Source organism: Ranitomeya variabilis, chromosome 2, assembly GCF_051348905.1.
Source record: "Ranitomeya variabilis isolate aRanVar5 chromosome 2, aRanVar5.hap1, whole genome shotgun sequence".
Lineage (NCBI taxonomy): Eukaryota > Metazoa > Chordata > Amphibia > Anura > Dendrobatidae > Ranitomeya > Ranitomeya variabilis.
In genome coordinates this window covers 991,568,407-991,586,270 of record NC_135233.1, presented here as the reverse complement: position 1 = coordinate 991,586,270, position 17,864 = coordinate 991,568,407, and the positions used below count along the sequence as shown (strand labels likewise).

The following is a 17,864-nucleotide window of genomic DNA, read 5'->3' as shown; positions in this document are numbered from 1 at the left end:
AAAGATACTGTTTTCATAGGCAGTTTGTTCCAAAACATTGCAGTTATACTAGAATAGTAGATGACTGGAAAATAACAATGACTGCAATTCAGATAGGTAATTTAGAGAAAATATGAGGAAATATTATTTGCATAATAATTTGGAACACAGTGTAGTTTGTGTCTGAAATTTTGCACCACATATAAAAATAAGGTGTTTTTATTGTCATGTGATTTTCAGAGAATTTAGGCAGATATAACAGCAAGGTAGTGGATAAAATCTGCACCTACATGGGATACCTAACTGTAGGTTTCTTACTGCAGAGAAAAATGCAAAAATACCCAAAACGTGAACACCTCTTTTCTTTCACTGAAATTTTTAAATTTAAACTGAGCCCTTCATCCAATTGTCGCTGCTCCGCTGATTCCGGAACAGTTATTCTTTTTCTTTTATGCCGTTCTGTTCCAAAGTTATGTCCCTGGGAAATAAAGACGCACACTTTACCTTCAGCTAACTGGGCGTGTACTACAGAACTTCTCTGTGGGCGTGGCCATGATTTGATTGGCCAGCATCAGAGGAGAAAATGCCAATGCCAACAAAGAAGTCCTGTGCTATATGCCCAATTAATTAAAGGGAAAATTTGCATCTTGATTTCCGAGGGGGATAACCTTACAATGGAGGGTCACAAAAGAAAAAGAGGGACTGTTCCAGAGTCAGTGTAGCAGCGGCAACTGGAGAAGAGACTTAGCTGAAATTTTAAACAATTCAGTGAAAGGCCTTAGTTAATATAAATCAATGGTTTATACATGTACATTATTGTAGAATTGTTCAGTCTTGTCTTTTCTCAGAGGATATGATATGTTTACTTCTGAGATACTATCAAGAAAATAGTTAAATGACCAGCACACACATATATTCAGTATTTTTCTTATTATTGAAGTATTGTCAGCCAAGTGGAGAGAGATATAATGTATTAAAAGTATCTAAGAGTGGTTGATTTGCATTCAACGTGAGGTACACATTTTATTTTTCAGTGCATAAACTTTTTTTATTATTACCTTGTAAAAATCACTATGAAATCTTTATTTATCTATGTGTCTAGGAGAGTGTGTCTGGGGTTATGGTTCCACGTTGAGTTTTAAAGCTGCGGTCAAGGGTTTACTGTGACACAGAGGAGCCAAAAGACCACATTTTCTGATTTCTCGCACTACTGCACTGATTAGAAGCACTTCACCTTCATATTAAACAGTGTAGGTTTCTGCTAGCAGTGCAGAGGTTAATCTGTTCAGTTGAGAGCTCCTGGAGCTTTCCTGCTTTGAGCTCAGCTTTTCAGTGTTGGCCACTCCCTTCTGCTATGTGTACTAATGTCTGGCATTGCCAGAGTTAGTTTGATACTACCTGGTTCTGGAGTTGGAGGTTTGGTTCTTTGAGGAGATGTTTGGACTGTTGTTCTAAAAACTGTTGCTTGGTGTTTTGTCTGTGTGCACGTCCACATCCTCGCCTAATCATTTTTTTCCTTCCTTTATGCACTCTGTTGTTTGTGAGTGCATATTTGTATGATTGGTAGTTTCATTTATTCCTGTACATCTTCCCTTGTAAGTCTGGCTTGTGTATTCCAATACACTACAACTACTCACTTCCATGGGTGGGGTATAGGACAGATAAGGGCTGATTCAGGAGCTCAGTAAGGCACGTGGCCCCTGGCATCTTCACCATCAGCAGTAATCCAGAGAGCAGGGATAGCTAGGACACCTCTAGCTTTAGGGATAGGGAAGGGCCCTTAGCCTTGGGATAACTTGCAACTGTGCGGTGACAGCTGCATATTTTCACTGCTCAAAAAAGCTCAGCTTCTTTCAGTTCCAATAAAGTGGAAGGGATTTTTAGAAATTTCATTTTTTTTCCGTTACATAAAGTGACCTTAGGTACGTTCTTGAAATCCGTAAGGTTACATTCCCACGATGAGCTTTTAGGCTATGTGCACATGTATAATGGTCCACTGCGGATTTGATAAATCTGCAGGGCAAAAACGCTGCGTTTTTGCTGCAGATTTATCGTAGATTTACAGCGTTTTTTTCTGCGGATTTCACTGCAGTTTTTCAACTGCGGTTTTCTTAAAACCTTGAGACTATTAAAAGTCAATCAATTGAGAATGTGTGCTGACTTGCATGTTCGGCCGATACAAGGGACGATGCTCTTAGTAGTTTCGGATGGAAGCTTCAACTACAGTATGATAATTATTAATGCTATTCTTTCCTCTCTTACAGGACAACCGGAACATAAAGAGCCAAGAAATAGTCTCATAGTTGAAAATTCAGGACAACAAGGATATGAAGATCCAAGAAATAGTCTCATAGCTGGAAATTCAGGGCAACAGAGAAACAGGGACTCAAGAAATAGTCTCATAGCCGGAAATTCAGGGCAACAGAGAAACAGGGACCCAAGAAATAGTCTCATAGCTGGAAATGTAGGACAACAAGGATACAGAGACTCAAGAAATAGACTCATAGAGTCCAATTCATCTAAAAACAGGTACGTCCCTTCACAAGTCAGACAATTCCAAATCAAATGATAAAGGATACGTGATCCAGTCTTGAATTGTAAAACATTACTCTTTTGAAGGATATTTGCCTAGACGCATTGAAGGTTTTTTTTCATCTTTTATTGAAGTAGTGGCCATTCGTTAGCTATTTGTTACTTCTTCATGGACCACATATGCTACATATGGCCTTTTTATTTGTATTTTCAGGCAGTGCTAAAACACATGAATCTGTTATTAATGACATAATTAAGCATTTGTTATGCCCTCGTGATAATGTTTTCCTGTAGCAGATATGGCACTTGCTGTTATGTGAGATGTTTTGTATAGATGACCATCTTTATGCCACAAGTTCATACATTGGCAGGTTGAGTTGTGGACTCTCATACTGACACACTATATTGCATTTATGATATCCCATTCTAAATCCCTAGGCATTGATATGGAGTAGTTACAACCACAATCAAAAAAGGAGTAGCGACAAGCCGCAATATGGATAAATGGATAAAAAATATACAAAAAATTTTTATTGTACAATTATATAAAACAGATCACACAACATCCATATACACATAATAATTAAGACAAAGGAGGACAAAGAGGTAAATAAGGGGTGAATAAAATGGTAAAAAATGTGAATGGACTAGGAAAAAAACTGAGTGAAAAAATGCTACAGCTATACCAGAGTAATAATATGTATAAGTCAGCAATGAATGAGCAGATGCCCATATAAAATAGCCATAGCAGAGTTCCATCACCCATTAGCAAGCTCACCCATAGTAAGTCCGGACCAAGACAACACTCCAGGTGGCCCATGACGTGCGTTTCGCGGATTGCTTTATTGAAGGGGAACCCCTCATGGCATTGATGTAAGGAGATGGACATATTGCCCTGCTCCCCCTTGAAGACATCAGTGCTGTGTATAATGTGATGTGTACTCTGAATAATGTCCTGTGCCTTGTGCACATCTTGTGTCATGTGAAGTGCAAGATGTTTGCCTATTTAATGTGATAATGTAAGGTATTATAATGTATAGCGATGTGATGAATGAAAGACATAGGTCAGGACTTAGGACATAAGGTAGTGTTGGCATAGAATGTAGGTGAAAGGGTATGTTTTCCCAGCAACAGACTGCAGGGTCAGGGAGAGTGTTAATGTTGGGACCAGCCCATAGTGGGAGGAATTAGTGCTAGGGCAAGTAACTTGCTTCCTTACTGAGAGAGGAGCTAGAGTTTGAAGAAGTGACAAGTGCGCAGTGCTGCCGTTTGGGTGAACTACAGCAAAGGTGATGACGGCACAATGAGGTAGTGCAACTAGGAACTGAGAGAAGAGACAGAGTGGCCTTCTACCTTAAAGGATAGGACAACATGTCACAGGAAACCCTGAGCTTGGTAAACCCTGAAGAGGGCTGAGACTGTGGGACTAGTGAGAGTCCCAAGCGGTAGATCCAGGGCGTCCATAGCGATAGGATGCAGAGCCGCCAAGCGGGTATAGAGGACCTCGCTGAACTGTACTGTGGTGACAAGCTAGGCTGTGGCTAAGTAGGGCGAAACAGTGTGCTATACCGGCCCTGGAGTAGACTACAGTGGAAGGAAACGATGTCAGTGAAAAGGCTTCTTACTGTGATAGTAAAGTGCTTAAAATTGTGTACTCGCTATCCCTTGTATATGACCCTCATCAAGTTCAGTAAAGTTCTCATGTTTGAACAGAATTCTCCTTTATTAATCTGTGGAACTCATGGTCCTGACCAGCCAATACCATCGACTACCGGCGGCCTGCACAGGCACAAGGCCCTCACAACACTAACACCCAGCCAGGTCACACAATTATTTGTAAGATGTCGGGGTGTCAGACACATGACACTCATCTGCGGCTACCACCCTGAGCACCGTTACATCGACAAAACCAGACTGTTAGGCTTCTATGCAGCTGCTCAGTCCAGGAAAACCATGTCACGATGCTCCTGATGCAAAGTTATTGTATTGACATTAAAGCCAGAGAAGGTTTAGGACTCTCTAATTGTTGGGTCAGCAGAGCGAACTCAAAGCTGAGGTACATTTTGGTTTGTGGTACACAGCTGCCCAAAATTCACCAAATCTACTAATAGATGAGCACCTTTTAATACATTTGGCCCATCCATTAATGTAGAATTAGGGCTGGTGTATGAGACACTGGTTTTATGTTTGCATTTCAGATTGCACTAAAGACCTTACTGTGAGATAAAGTTCAGCAGAGAACATTGAAAAAAGCCAAAAAAGTCTTTAAAAATAGAATCAGCCTAACAGAAAAATTATTGGTGTTTTTAGGAAATAGTGCCTGGAAATACACTTATATTTTATCACATATAAAAAAACATTCATGCAGTTGAACTCGGCCCTTTTGTTATTTATTATGCTTGCCTATATAGCGACAACATATTCAGCAGCGCTCTATAACATTATTCTCAGTGCAGCTTTCAATGGATGCTTCAGAGGAATGGTGGCGGTCATGATAGGAATCCATTGTAAAACAAAAAGCAAATATGATTTTTACTAGATAATGCTATTTGGAAATCGCATTGGACTGCACTATTCTAAATAACGGTAACCAGTAAAAAACAGCGTCTGGTAATGTGTACACTTCTGTATGATGGATTCCTATGGTGACCAATACCACTATGCATCCATTTAACATCCTCGTCCTAGTGAATACATTAAAAGCGTACATAAAACGCATTGTGTACGATGCCTCAGCGCTCCTTCTATTTTTTTTACTAGCTTTTTGGAACTCTTGTAGCAAACCACACATTTGAAATGCTTTTACTACTGTTCTGAGACTTTTCAAGTCCTACAGAGAAGCCAATAAAAACTAGAACAAAAAAAACTCCATGTGGAATGCCCGCCAGGGCCGTGGGGTACTCAGTAACTGGTCCAGTACTTAAAGGGATGTATCACGGCAGCGGTGACCCTCTCCGTGGCCCTGGGCACCCATGTTAAAGGAAAAGTCTTTAAAGGGGTTTGTTGAATAATAAAAGTTTGTGACGCCACCTGTGGTACTCGGTCAGGGATGAACAATGCTGCATAAAGGGGTCTTCTGGGGTGATGTTATGGCAGCAGGGATGGTATGGCTTCCCACGGGTGAAGCTGGGTCCCCAGGGCTCCCGGTGTAGTAGGGACAGGTGGTAGGTGGTGTAGAAAGAAACGGATGACACAGGTTTGCAGTCTCTTTACCTCTTTACTGTAGAGTTCAGGCAGCCACAGTCCAGGGTACTGTGGTATGGTCCAGCTAGCTTGGAAGCGAATCTGGAATCCCCCTTACCAGGTGGGGTTGGAAGCCTTCCACTATGCACTGTGTTGTAGTCCCTTGCTGCCTTAGGCCTCACACAAGGTCCTAACATTATCTCTGTCCCCCTTGTTGGTAGGACACTACCCTTACGTCAGGAAACTCGAGCCTTTTTACAGAATCTCTATCACGACCCAGGCTCTATCTGCTACTGTGTCCTCGGGTGTTAATGGTGGACAGGTGACTTGAAGTCCAGCTGTCCGCTGGTTTCTGCCGTGGGGCATGAAGTTACGCCCACAACCTCGGTCTTTCGCCTACCAGTATCTGCGCTCAGCATGGAGGAAGCTCAGTCGCAGCTTCTCTCTCCAGCTCTTCACTCTCCTTTGCTCCTTTTCCTCCTTCATGCTCTCTACAGCTTGTTCCGTCCTTTTCTCTCTCCTTTCCAGGAGCTGCAGCACCTCACGTGGCTGCACGGCACCTCTGTCTTCCTGACTCTCTCTGTCTCTTCCTCTCTCCTCACTGATCTGTGACAGACTGACTGACTACTTTCCCTCCAGCCAGAATATATATAGGGGAGCCACCCACAAACTGGATCATAGCTCCCCTTCTGGCCTGGAGTAAGAACATGTTGTATGTTTGTGATAGCTGATGAAGGGATCCTTCCTCGCTTCCAAGCATGACATCACTCTCCCCATGAGTTAAGCAATGCCACTGTAACAACCAGGAACCTGGGGTGTTACACATGCCCACAGCACAAACGTAAAAACAAAAATGCTGTTGTCTGCAGACTTTTCAGCAATTCACCCTATCGACCACAGTGTTTATGATTTTTGACATTAGACTGCACCGACAGGTTCTCTTTTTATCTGTAGACAAGACAGCATGGTGTAAAGAAGTAGAAACTGAGCAGAATGTTATATAGGATTGTTCTTAAAGATTCAGTTCAACTTTATAAATTTTATGAACTATCCTTAGGTTAGGTCAACTATGTCTGATGGGTGGTGGTGTGACACCATTCTGATCAGCTGTTTTTGGTGTCAGCAGTGGCCAGAATTGCTCAGTTACAGAGCTGCACAGCACAGCTCCGTCGACGGAATAGTGGCCGTGGCCGGATACTGCACATCTGCTCCCTATTGATTTGAATAGGGTGAGGATGTGCAGTACCCGGATGTGGCCACTATACAGTTGATGGCGCTGTCCTGTGCAGCTCCGTAACTGGGCAGTTCTGGCCCCCGCCGATACCAAAAACAGCTGATCAGCGGGAATGCTGGAGGTCGCACCCCCACCCATCAGACATTTATGACACATTCTCAAGATAGGTTATCAATATTAAAGTAGTGGACAACCTCTTTAAATCCCTGGTGTTTGTATGTATACAAGTCCGGTAGGTGGTCCTACTCAGGCATTGTTGATCACTGAGCGGGACCGCCCACTGGACTCTTATGATCACAGACTCCAGGGATTTCAATGTATAAAATACAAGTTTTACTGAAACTTTTCCCACAAAAATGTCTATCACTTTGATCATCCCCCCTGCTTTATAACATCCTGCCTGCAGATCAGATCCCATTTTCAACATGACCGGTTCCCTTTAAAAAATGAACCAAAAAACAACACAACAAAATCAAAACGCAGCAAAATGCTGTGCACATGACTCTGTGAAAAAGTCAAACGCGTGAAAGCTTCTGCTGCAGATTCCCGGCGCGGGCTCTGGACACAGGGGTCTGCGAGTAGTAAGTTCTGCAGCTGACTCTACCTCTGCCAGGTTTCTGTCACTGACACAGTGTACACTTCCCAATCAGCCCCCTCCTCCTCCAGTCCATCCACCTGTCTGTCTTCCCAATTTTTAGCAAGACTTCCATCCCTCCGGTGGCAAAAAAAAAATAGGTCATCGGGTCACAGATCCATCCTTCAGATTGCAGAAGTGCGCACAGTCCTGGTGAATGGCAGCCTCTCTACTCCGCATTGTTTTACAGTCTATTTCTGTCTGCTCCATAAACACCTATTCTGTTGTGCTCCCTCCTCCTAGAATCCACGCACTCCCTCTCTTTTCTCCTCCTCTCTCCTGCTCTCTCTTCACTGATTTTGGCATTCCCTCTTCATTTCTTCCTTTCCTCCTCTCCCCAGACAACCTATTTCTGTCCTTTTATCTATTCCTCCTTTTTCTATCTTTCTTCTTTCTTCTTCCATTATTCTCCACTTAATGCAGCGCAGAGACCCCCCCAATCTCCATCCGTAGAGTCTTTTCCTTCCCGTTTCCTTGGTAACCTCCGGGAGTGCAGTCTCTTGGCTGGCAGGCAGTATCCCTGCACTCTCAGCGCACTTCTGACTGTCTGAGAGAGTGCAGCATGGAGCCTCAGGCAGTGTCCGAGGAGGGGGATGTACTTACTTGTGACCCTCCAAGCCCATACGAGGAAGATCCCATCGAAGGGTGAGAGAGATGGGGTTGGGAGGAGAGCGTACGATACTGACAGCTAAATATAGAAAGCGAGCACACTGCTGACAGTCAGTGACATGTGTAGGTGTTTGTGTGTGGATTATAATGCATGTCCTTCTGCCATTGCCATCGTTGGCCGTTCACGCTCGTATCTCCTACATCACTTTTTTTCTGCACCTTATGGCGGTTGTGTTTATAGGTATCGCTGCTCCCCCCTACTTGCAGAGAAGTGCGGGTGTAATGCACAGGTGTCTCCGGAGGTAGTTAGCAGTGGGTGTGAGTGCCAGGTGTCATTTTTCTATAACCACGTTACATTTTTATCTACAGGTCCCTGCGGGTGCACAGAAATCTTTGACATGCCTATTCACATTTGTGCGTTTCATCCTGCAAGTATACGTACACCTACATGGCTGTGACACATAATAACCCGCAGCTAGAAGAGGCAGAGAGGCCCATATTCACTAAGTCGTCTTTTTTTGTGTTCACTAAGGACCTTTTGGGATCCACATCAAAGACTTTTTCATTAAATTTAGCCGAGGGCATAATGTTCGGACACACTTTAAATGCGAATGCGTGGGAGGTGACTATATAAAGACGTATTGAGATGAGCGTCGCTTTGCTTGCTGTGCATCTGTTGTATTAAATGTGATTGTGTCTGGATTGCTTGTAAGTGTGTGCGGAAAACAAACAAGCACACGAGGCCGCCCTGTGTAGCTGTGCTCAAATATAGATCTGTCCCAGTTGGCTGCTCATACTGTAATCCCTCATTTTAGGCAATTTGTCACTCTCAGTGATGGAAGAGCGTGTAGGGGGTTCTCCACCTTTTGGGAACATTTTTGCTTCTTTTACATAAACGCTTATATTTGATATTTAAAAGTCATTTTTCCTCTTCGGTTTCATTAAAAGGAGTCTGTCACCCCCCAAATGACGATTAAACTGCAGATATAGGTGACATAGCCCCTATAATAGTCATGCCGAGAATATAAAGTTTAACATAATATTTTTATTTTAATATACAAATGCAGTGCATCCTTGGCGTGGCCGATGCTTTAGTGCAGGGGTGGGGAACCTCAGGCCCCCGGGCCATTTACGGCCCTCTATGACCTTTTATCAGGCCCCGAGCAGATTCTCAGGGACCGCATTCTTGGGCAGGGAGGTGTATTTTGATTGCCACCAGCTCATTAATTTCTTCTTGCTCTGTTAGCACACACACACTGCTCACTACTGACCACTGAAGGGCATGCAATGAAAGATTACGTCCTGAAACCAGTGCCAGAGTCAGGATGTACTTTGTGGGCGGAGTTTGTACGGCCCCCGAAGGATGGAATAAATATCCAAATGGCCCTTGGTAGAAAAAAGATTCCCCACCCCTGCTTTAGTGCATCGTTATGACCTCCTATTTGTCAATCAGGTTGTGTGTCCGTGTTTGCGCACTGACACTGGAAAAGAGCAGCGGCGCACTACAAGTGTCAGTGTGGGTGCGCACACTACATGCTGGGGGCGCAGCAGACAGCAGTCACATGTCACAATGCCCTCTCCTCCTCATTGGAGCCCCTCGCTCACTGCAACTCTGAGTGCATTGATGCGTCGTCTGCAGACGTGTAAAGCAGGTAAACAGATGCAGTAACGCAGAGGCGCAGAGCAAGGGTTAACAAGAGTGTGGTTTAATTAAGAATAATGAACTCCTCGCAGGGAGATAACAGAAAGGAAGAAAACAGGTTAAACAGTGTAATTGTGGTTCCACCTAACAGTCTTTCTATCAAATTTAACTTGTCGTGACTCCGCCGTCCTTTAGCCGCTTGCAGTCCGATGAATGACGCCGACACTGTGCCTTCAGGCTTCCCCGCCCAACACACGGTCCAGCTTCTGGCGGCAGCGGGCGGTCACCGGTTTCCCCGCTGAGCCCCTAGTCCATTGAACTGCAGAGAAAAAGTGTGAAGCTCTGCACAAGTCTCTACTCGGCGTGCGCTTTCCTGTGCACCCGCCAATACCTGGATGCCCGCACCGCAATGCTGCACTTGGCGCCCGACTCTCAGCACACCCGCTGGTACCTGGATAGCCGCACTGCGACACTTCCCTTGGTGCCCGTCTCTCTGCACACTCACTGGTATCCTGGAGTCCCCACTGGGCCCGTCCTGGGTCTCTGCTCTGTAGTCTGTCTCTCTCTGCAGCACGCAGCAGGTTCCTGTTCTCTCTTCCTTTTGGCGGGAACCCTCTGTCTTTTCCCACACTCGACTCTCCCTCTTCCCCTTGCTTACCACGCCCCTTCTTTCTAGGTCATGGGTCCTGTCTGGCTCCTATTTCCTTCCCCCCTCTAACACTGGACGCGGCCTCGGCAGTTCCCGACCCAGTGTCTCATAGGTACTCACAGCCTGGTCTCCTTCCTTACAGACATACAGGTTCCAGGATTCAGAGTACAGACTACACCAGTGTCGGTGTGCAAGCTCAACATGTGAGCTGATATTAGACAGCATTCACAAAGCGCTATAAATCAAGACAAAGGATTGGCTTTAGTATGCAAATCAGAGGGCGTAACGGTGCACTAAGCCATAGGCCACACCAAGGGTGCAACAAAGCATCCTAATTTCCATATAAAATAAAAGTAAATTTTTCAGGAGATATTAAGTTAAACTGTATATCCCTGGTATGACTTTTATAGGGGCTCTTTCCCCTATATAAATATTTATGCTGTTTAATTGGCATTTGGGGGGGCTGAGGTCATGTTTGATGTGGTCTGTGGTCATAAAAGAGCTAAGAGACGCTCAGAAAATACAGATAAGAATTACAAACTCCTCATTAGGCCACATTCATGCTTTCAGTATTTGGTCAGTACAAATACGGATTTCAAATACTGAACGTGTGAACGTGGTTGTAGACAGTAAAAGCGTGTTGACTAATGGATTCTCAGTAAAACCATTCTGCAGCCAGCAATAGTGCAACACAGCAGCTACAGAAGACAAACAGTGCAAAATGTTTAATGAACCCTAAATGAAAAAAAAATATTTTAGCACCAATGACATGCACTTTGAAGAAAAATTGCCCCCTAAAGGTGGACAACCACTTATTTTATTTTTTTATGCTAAAAATGAATGTATGCTAATATTATAGGGTCACCCAGCAACATCATAAGAACACATGCATGTAGCAAAGTTGCTGGATTTTCATGGTGAAATTACACCTGCAGCACACTTTGCATTTGCTGCAAAAAAAATTGTATACGGTATATTCTGTGGTAAAGGAACTTATATTTTCTATTTACTCCTGCTTTTTCTAGTTCTCTTATTGGAGGTTATAGTTTTATGGCTAAGTATCAACTAAGTGGTGTGTGAAATTAGAGAAACATGACTGCTTTTTCCAAAATTAGTGCCACATGCACAGAATTTGTTTAGTATTGCATCTCAGTCCAAAAAAACAGATAGGTGTGGAGCCAATTTAAAAGAAAAGAAAACCATAGCCAAGTTTTTTTAAAATGTTGTTAATTTAAAATCCAAGATGAGCGAATCTCACATATTTAAAATTCAGGTGTGTTGCTTGAAAGGGAACCTGTCATGTAAAAAAAACCCTATTAACCTGCAGATATGGGGTTAATCTGCAGGTTATTAGCGTTGTGAACTTGCCCAGCTGCCAGGAGGAAATTAAGTTTTTCCTCCTGATAGCATTTCAGTCAGGGGTGGTGCCGGTGCAAGTTCAGTCACCGCTCTGTGTGTTTAGAGGGCGGTGGCTGTAACCGTGCCCCCCACACTGACTGACAGCCGGCCATTATGCTGAGCTGCTGTCAGTCAGGTAATTTCAAAATGCTATTAACCTGTAGATTAACCCCATATCTGCAGGTTAATAGCGTTTTTTCACGTGGCAGGTTCCCTTCTAATTCATCCGGGAAATTTGACTAACATCCAATTTATTTGATATGAATCAAAAGTGCCCTGAATACCAGTAAAACATGTTTGTTATGCTCTGTGCTCTCCCAGAACCTAAAGCATAATAAAATGGCGGACTGGGAACAGTGTTAAAAATAATAAAATATTATACTAACCTGTACTTCTGCTGCTGGTCCCTGCCTTGTCCGCCACGCGTTCCTTTTAGTTTTAAGGTGCTGACTCCTAGGTCTCAAGCATGTCCCAAGCTAAGTTGCTCGTATGTCTATGATGTGTCACTCCCCACGTGCCGACCGTTCAGCGCCTCTGACCTGTAGTTTTTATTGGAATCTTTGCTCCATCATGAAATAATAATTTTGGAGCATCTTCCTTTAGAATTTTGCATTGTGCTTTTCCTATGGTACTCTTCGTTAAAAGTTCTGTATACATCTGCAACCGGGTGTTACCTGTTGCAGGTGTAACCCTGCACAGTCTGACACTATCCAATCAGCTGTAACAGAGTCACTCTGTAGGGACACACCCATTTGTCAAAGGGAAAGGAAAAATATAACCCCGGCAGAGCCAAGGGTGCAGTGACCCATGACTCAGCTATGTAGGGCAGAGCATGGGGTTAATGTCGTGGCTGTGGGGAGGTTAGGTGGAGGTGAAAATTTTAAGGGGAGGGGTGGAAAAGGAGCTGAGGGTTACAACTGGAGAAAGAGAGGGGCTATAAAATGTAGGAGGGGGAGGTGGCTTCCTAATCTGCAGTAGTCACCATTCAGAAAGGTCCCAAGCCCTTTTCTATTATTATTGTTAAAGGTGAATAGGTGGATTTTAATTGGTTTACGGTTAATGTTTTTGGTGTCATTTCGGCAGGCGGGCGGGATGGGGTTCTTGAAGTTGGTGTCAAAATATTGGTGGGGGTTGTACATCATGAAGATGGGATAGTAATTGCTTGAGGCTCTCAGGGGGATGGTCCCTGGGAGTCGGTGAATGAAAAATGTTCTCTGACCTTGAGGTTTCCTCGAGCCTGTGGTTGCAGCTGGGGGGTAAGGCTGGATGGTTGTGTGTGTGTGTGTGTGTGTGTGTATATATATATATATATATATATATATATATATATATATATATATATATATATATATATATATAATTTTGGGGGGTTTCCTTCAGGTTTTGGAGCTTTAAGATCCTCATCACCCCAAGTTATTTATTACTGTTATGTTTGTTGTAATAAAGGTGGATTTGGCCAGTTTAATCCAAAATGGTGTTTTGTCTGCTTATTTGAGAGAATCTGGGAATATTGGGTTTGGCAAATAAGGGGAACTTCTAAAGCCTCTATAATACTGCAGTCATGGTAACAAACAATTGTTAAGTTATTCAAAAATGTTCACCAGTAATAATAGAGAAACAGTAAATTGCAGAACTATGAGAAAAGATGCTCCAGAATTGTTATATGAGGAGAATGGAGTAGAGTTGGTACAAACTTATTCTTACGTCCCATTCCATCAGCCACAACAGTGGTCTTTGTCCATCGGACAGGAATGGGAGTTCCTCCCCTTACCTGACGACATCCACGGCTCTCCTTTTGCACATCATCGGGGCTGCTTACTGTTTTCTATTTTGCGCTACTCTCCATCTCACTGCCTACCTTGTGGTTCAGGAATCCATCTGAGGAAGGTCTTATTGTTAGAATGAAACGTTACTTTTATTGGGATTGCGGTTCTAATAAACGTGTACTCTTTTCATTGCACATTCGGAGTGCCGTCTTTTACATTCTTCTTTTGACTAACCAGCTTGGTACGATGTCATTGTTGCAGCATGACACACATGTGATGCGGCTCCTGGGCGGCCAGTCAAAAGAAGAGCCGCAGGTAACGGTTCTTGTTCAGCGGCCACAAATTCCAAACGTGACCGATGAACCAGGTCATATCAATTCACACCAACTCAAGAGATGACAGATCCTCTTTGCAATATTTATTTAAATTTGTAAGATAAATTCTAGATCCTTGTGAACATGAAAAATCTGGGATCCGCAAAGAGCAAGATGTGGGAGCCAACTGCAACCTGCTGCCAAGTGAGGTGCTTACAACTTGTTAAGCTTCCAATGGAAAACACTTGAGCACTAGAGCGTTTCCATTTCTAGTCCTAATTGGCAGCTCTAAATCAGTAACGCAAAAACTGCCAAGGGGAAACACAAGAGCACTCAAGAGCTTCCTCTTCTCCACTGATTTACACAAACCACAATTTCCCTGATCCATTATAGTCTGTTTGTGGTTATTACCTTAGACACACATGTAAGTCAGACTGATATATAGCTTATAATGACTTTTTATCTCCTGCTCAACTGGCAGCAGGATGTCATGGGGTCTACAGATCACTGAGCAGATGTTCTTATGCCTCCTATATACATTAAACTAATATTGGCCAGATATGTCGACGGGTTAGGCCAGCAGTCTATTGTGTATGGGGGCCTCGGAGAATTGATTGTTAGGGGAGTTAAGGAACCATGACTGGTGGTGGCTCTCGTAGAAAACTCAAGCCTGGATGAGCAAATGCTCCTGTGTGTAAAACAACAAATCTACTGCTTGTATATACAATGTTAGCCTTTATGCACAAGGCATTGCCACGTTCTTCTATGGTGGCACACTGAGTCCCTGTTAGTCCATATTGTGTTCCTTATTGGGTTACACATGATACCCCATAAGCCTCCTTACCTTGACAAGCCAGAGATGGTATGTCACTCTCCATAAGGAGAAACGATACCCCTTAGACCCCAGTCCAGAGCCTCTCACCTAGCCAAATCAGTTCTCATGCTTCGCACTGACGAGGGCCAACAGCCCGAAACACCATGTCTGCGAATTGAGATACTGATTTGGCTTTTATCCTAAGTCATATTGCACAACTCGTTAAAGGGTTGATTGTGACTTGTAGGATCGCTACTTCCAACAGGTGGCGCTATAGAGTTAAGTCCTCTTTTTCTCAGAAGAGGCAATTTGCATACATGATACCCCAGAAAGCAATGTTCCTATAAGAGAAAGTATTAGAACCTAAATAGACTCAAAACAAGCAAAAAATTTAATTCTCCTAGGAAAAGATTCAGCAAATGAGCATGGCTTCTTTTTTTTACATTCTTTTTAGGACATGTCCATACAGGAAAAAAACTGAGCAAGTCCACAACAAAATCCAAAATGTCTATATATTAGGGTATGTACACACAGCATCTTCAAGACGCTGGCAGACTTGCCATTGTTTTCCTAGGCAAGACCTCTTCAAGAAAAATTCGGAGGTCTTTTTCGTAATGTGGCCTCACTAGCGGCTACTGTGTTTTTTGCTGATTTTTTACTGTTGTTTAAACTGTAACTAGTAAGGGGCTTCAAAGCGGAATCCGCCTGAAAAAAATGCCGCATGCACGTGTCCTGTATGAGAATTTGGAGTAGATTTTACTGCGTTGGATTTTGCAGCAATGTAATGCAAAGTGTTAAATCTCTGCTGAACTGCATCATGCGATGATATGCTCCAGATTTAAATTTCTTTCTGCAGGTCAATTTTTGCACAGATTCTGTGCAGAATTTCAGCACAGGGTGTGAATGAGGTTTGTTTGTCATCCACTTTTCTTGTACTGCTATATATTTTATATTTCTTGCCCTTTAGAACTGGAAAAAAATTAGCAGCGTGTGAATATCCAGGGTGCAGTTTTAGCCAACAAAAATGTAAAGTTTGAAGCAGATCTCCCTTATTGAATACATTCCACAAGTCTTTCTCTATTAGACTAGATGCAGACAACCATAGATTTGCTCATCCAAGAGAATGGGATGTATTATGCACATGACACTCTGATCAGCGTTTGATCAGAGTGTGAGCACAGTGTGATTCACTGGCTGCTGAAATCTGACTGCGCTCAGATGTCATCCGAGTGACTTGCATGGCCAAGTGCAATTCGAATATCAGATCAAATTTGAGCAATTTTTTTCGGACATGTCCACGGCCCTATAGACCAACATTGATCCGTGTGTGAGTCAATATTTTGTCGGATCACTATCGGACCGAAAATATACTCGTTTACGCCTGCCCTTATAATGGGGGAGTTCTCCTCTAGGAAGATATTTGTAAATATTTATCAAATTAGTAAAAGGAATTTTGGAAGAGGAAAGGAAATCTGGGAACATTTTATTGGCTGCAAATATGCAACTATTACTGCAAAAAGCACAATTTGACCACACTGTGACAGCTGGGAGTAGTTCTCTTGTGACACATTAGATCATTGATTGGACAGTAGACATCACTGCTTTCTAGAAACTTATTAGCTGAAAGTGTGTATTTGTTTTAACAAAAACATGAAATAAACTATTGTGCAAAAAATAGCCTGATTCGTTGCAGATATAGCTCCGTGACAAAACAAACATTTAGAGAATGTTGGAGTAGATATTGTCCCTTCAGTCCTGATTTGCAGGGTTTTCATGGTTTTGTTGTTACATCTCTGCATCGTGGAGTATATCTCAATTAGAATTCCAGTAGCGTGCACACATTCTCATTGGTAGCGGATTATTTACGAGCGGCTCTTCTGTGCCATGGCCTGCACATTTGTTGTTATGTCCTTGTCATTCAGCCCGATGCTGCAGGGTGGTGATGCTTGTTATTGTACCTACTGTTTGCTCTCTGAAGGCATCTCTTCATCTTGCTCATAAAACATTTCACTAGCACAGATCCTATCTCTGGGCTCTCTATTTGTAGACACATTGATCTGTGCTGCAGCATATCACATTCAACTTTGATGTGTGTGTACACTGCTGGGGAGTGGGGTCTCGATAGATGGTTATTGTGCAAGCTTCTAATAGAGCCTCCTCAGTCACATGCCACCCACCGGAGATAAAGCCATAAATCAATCTACTGTAATCCTCCACTTATTTGAGACCTCCCATACAGCTCTGGCAAAAATTAAGAGACCACCACATCAAAGCCCTGTCATGGGCAGCCCAATCTCCAGACCTGAACCCCATTGAAAACCTCTGGAATGTAATCAAGAGGATGATGGATAGTCACAAGCCATCAAACAAAGAACTGCTTACATTTTTGTGCCAGAAGCAGTGTGAAAAACTGGTGGAAAGCATGCCAAGACGCATGAAAGCTGTGATTACAAATCATGGTTATTCCACAAAATATTGATTTCTGAACTCTTCCTGAGTTAAAATATTAGTATTGTTGTTTCTAAATGATTATGAACTTGTTTTCTTCGCATTATTTGAGATCTGAAAGCACTGTTTTTTGTTTTTTTTTAATTTGGACCATTTTTCTTTGTCAGAAAAAAAATACAAAATTTATTGCTTGAAAATTTGGAGACATTTTGTCAGAAGTTTATAGAATAAAATAAAAATTTACATTTTACTCAAAAATATACCTATAAAGAGAAAAATCAGACAAACTGAACATTTTGCAGTGGTCTCTTAATTTTTGCCAGAGCTGTAGAAGCCTACTTCTTTTTTTCCAGGGTATCACCTGTCATGACCCATGATTTAGAAACCATACAGACAGTACTGTATTATCATTGTGTTGCTGTTATGCTGCCTTGCATTAGGCTTTGCCCCTTTTAGAGATTGCCCTCTTTCTCTCCATGTGACTCTGATGTAGTTGTGACTTCAATAACCCCTCGCTTCTTCCTCCTCATTCTTTATGTCAGTCAGGTTTAGAAGCACACATGTCTGCATCTCTAAGTCGGTTCTTTTTACATACTGTAATTGTGCATAAACTACAAGAATTCAGCTAGAAAATAAGCCTTCTTCTGCAATCTTCACACGTG

At 42.8% G+C, this 17,864-nt stretch overlaps 1 protein-coding gene across 5 annotated transcripts in view; it reads left to right on the top strand.

The window, feature by feature from the left end:
- The window catches only part of NGEF (neuronal guanine nucleotide exchange factor), a 235,893-nt gene that overhangs the window by 84,165 nt on the left and 133,864 nt on the right, over window positions 1–17,864 (top strand). For 3 of the 5 annotated variants that reach the window (XM_077291052.1, XM_077291051.1, XM_077291053.1), the window contains exon 3: window positions 2,244–2,508. In XM_077291052.1, coding sequence (XP_077147167.1) covers window positions 2,244–2,508 — 265 coding nt within the window. Of the gene's footprint in view, window positions 1–2,243; window positions 2,509–7,851; window positions 8,208–17,864 lie in introns of those variants that run through there. The other 2 variants (XM_077291056.1, XM_077291054.1) reach the window with 2 other exon arrangements.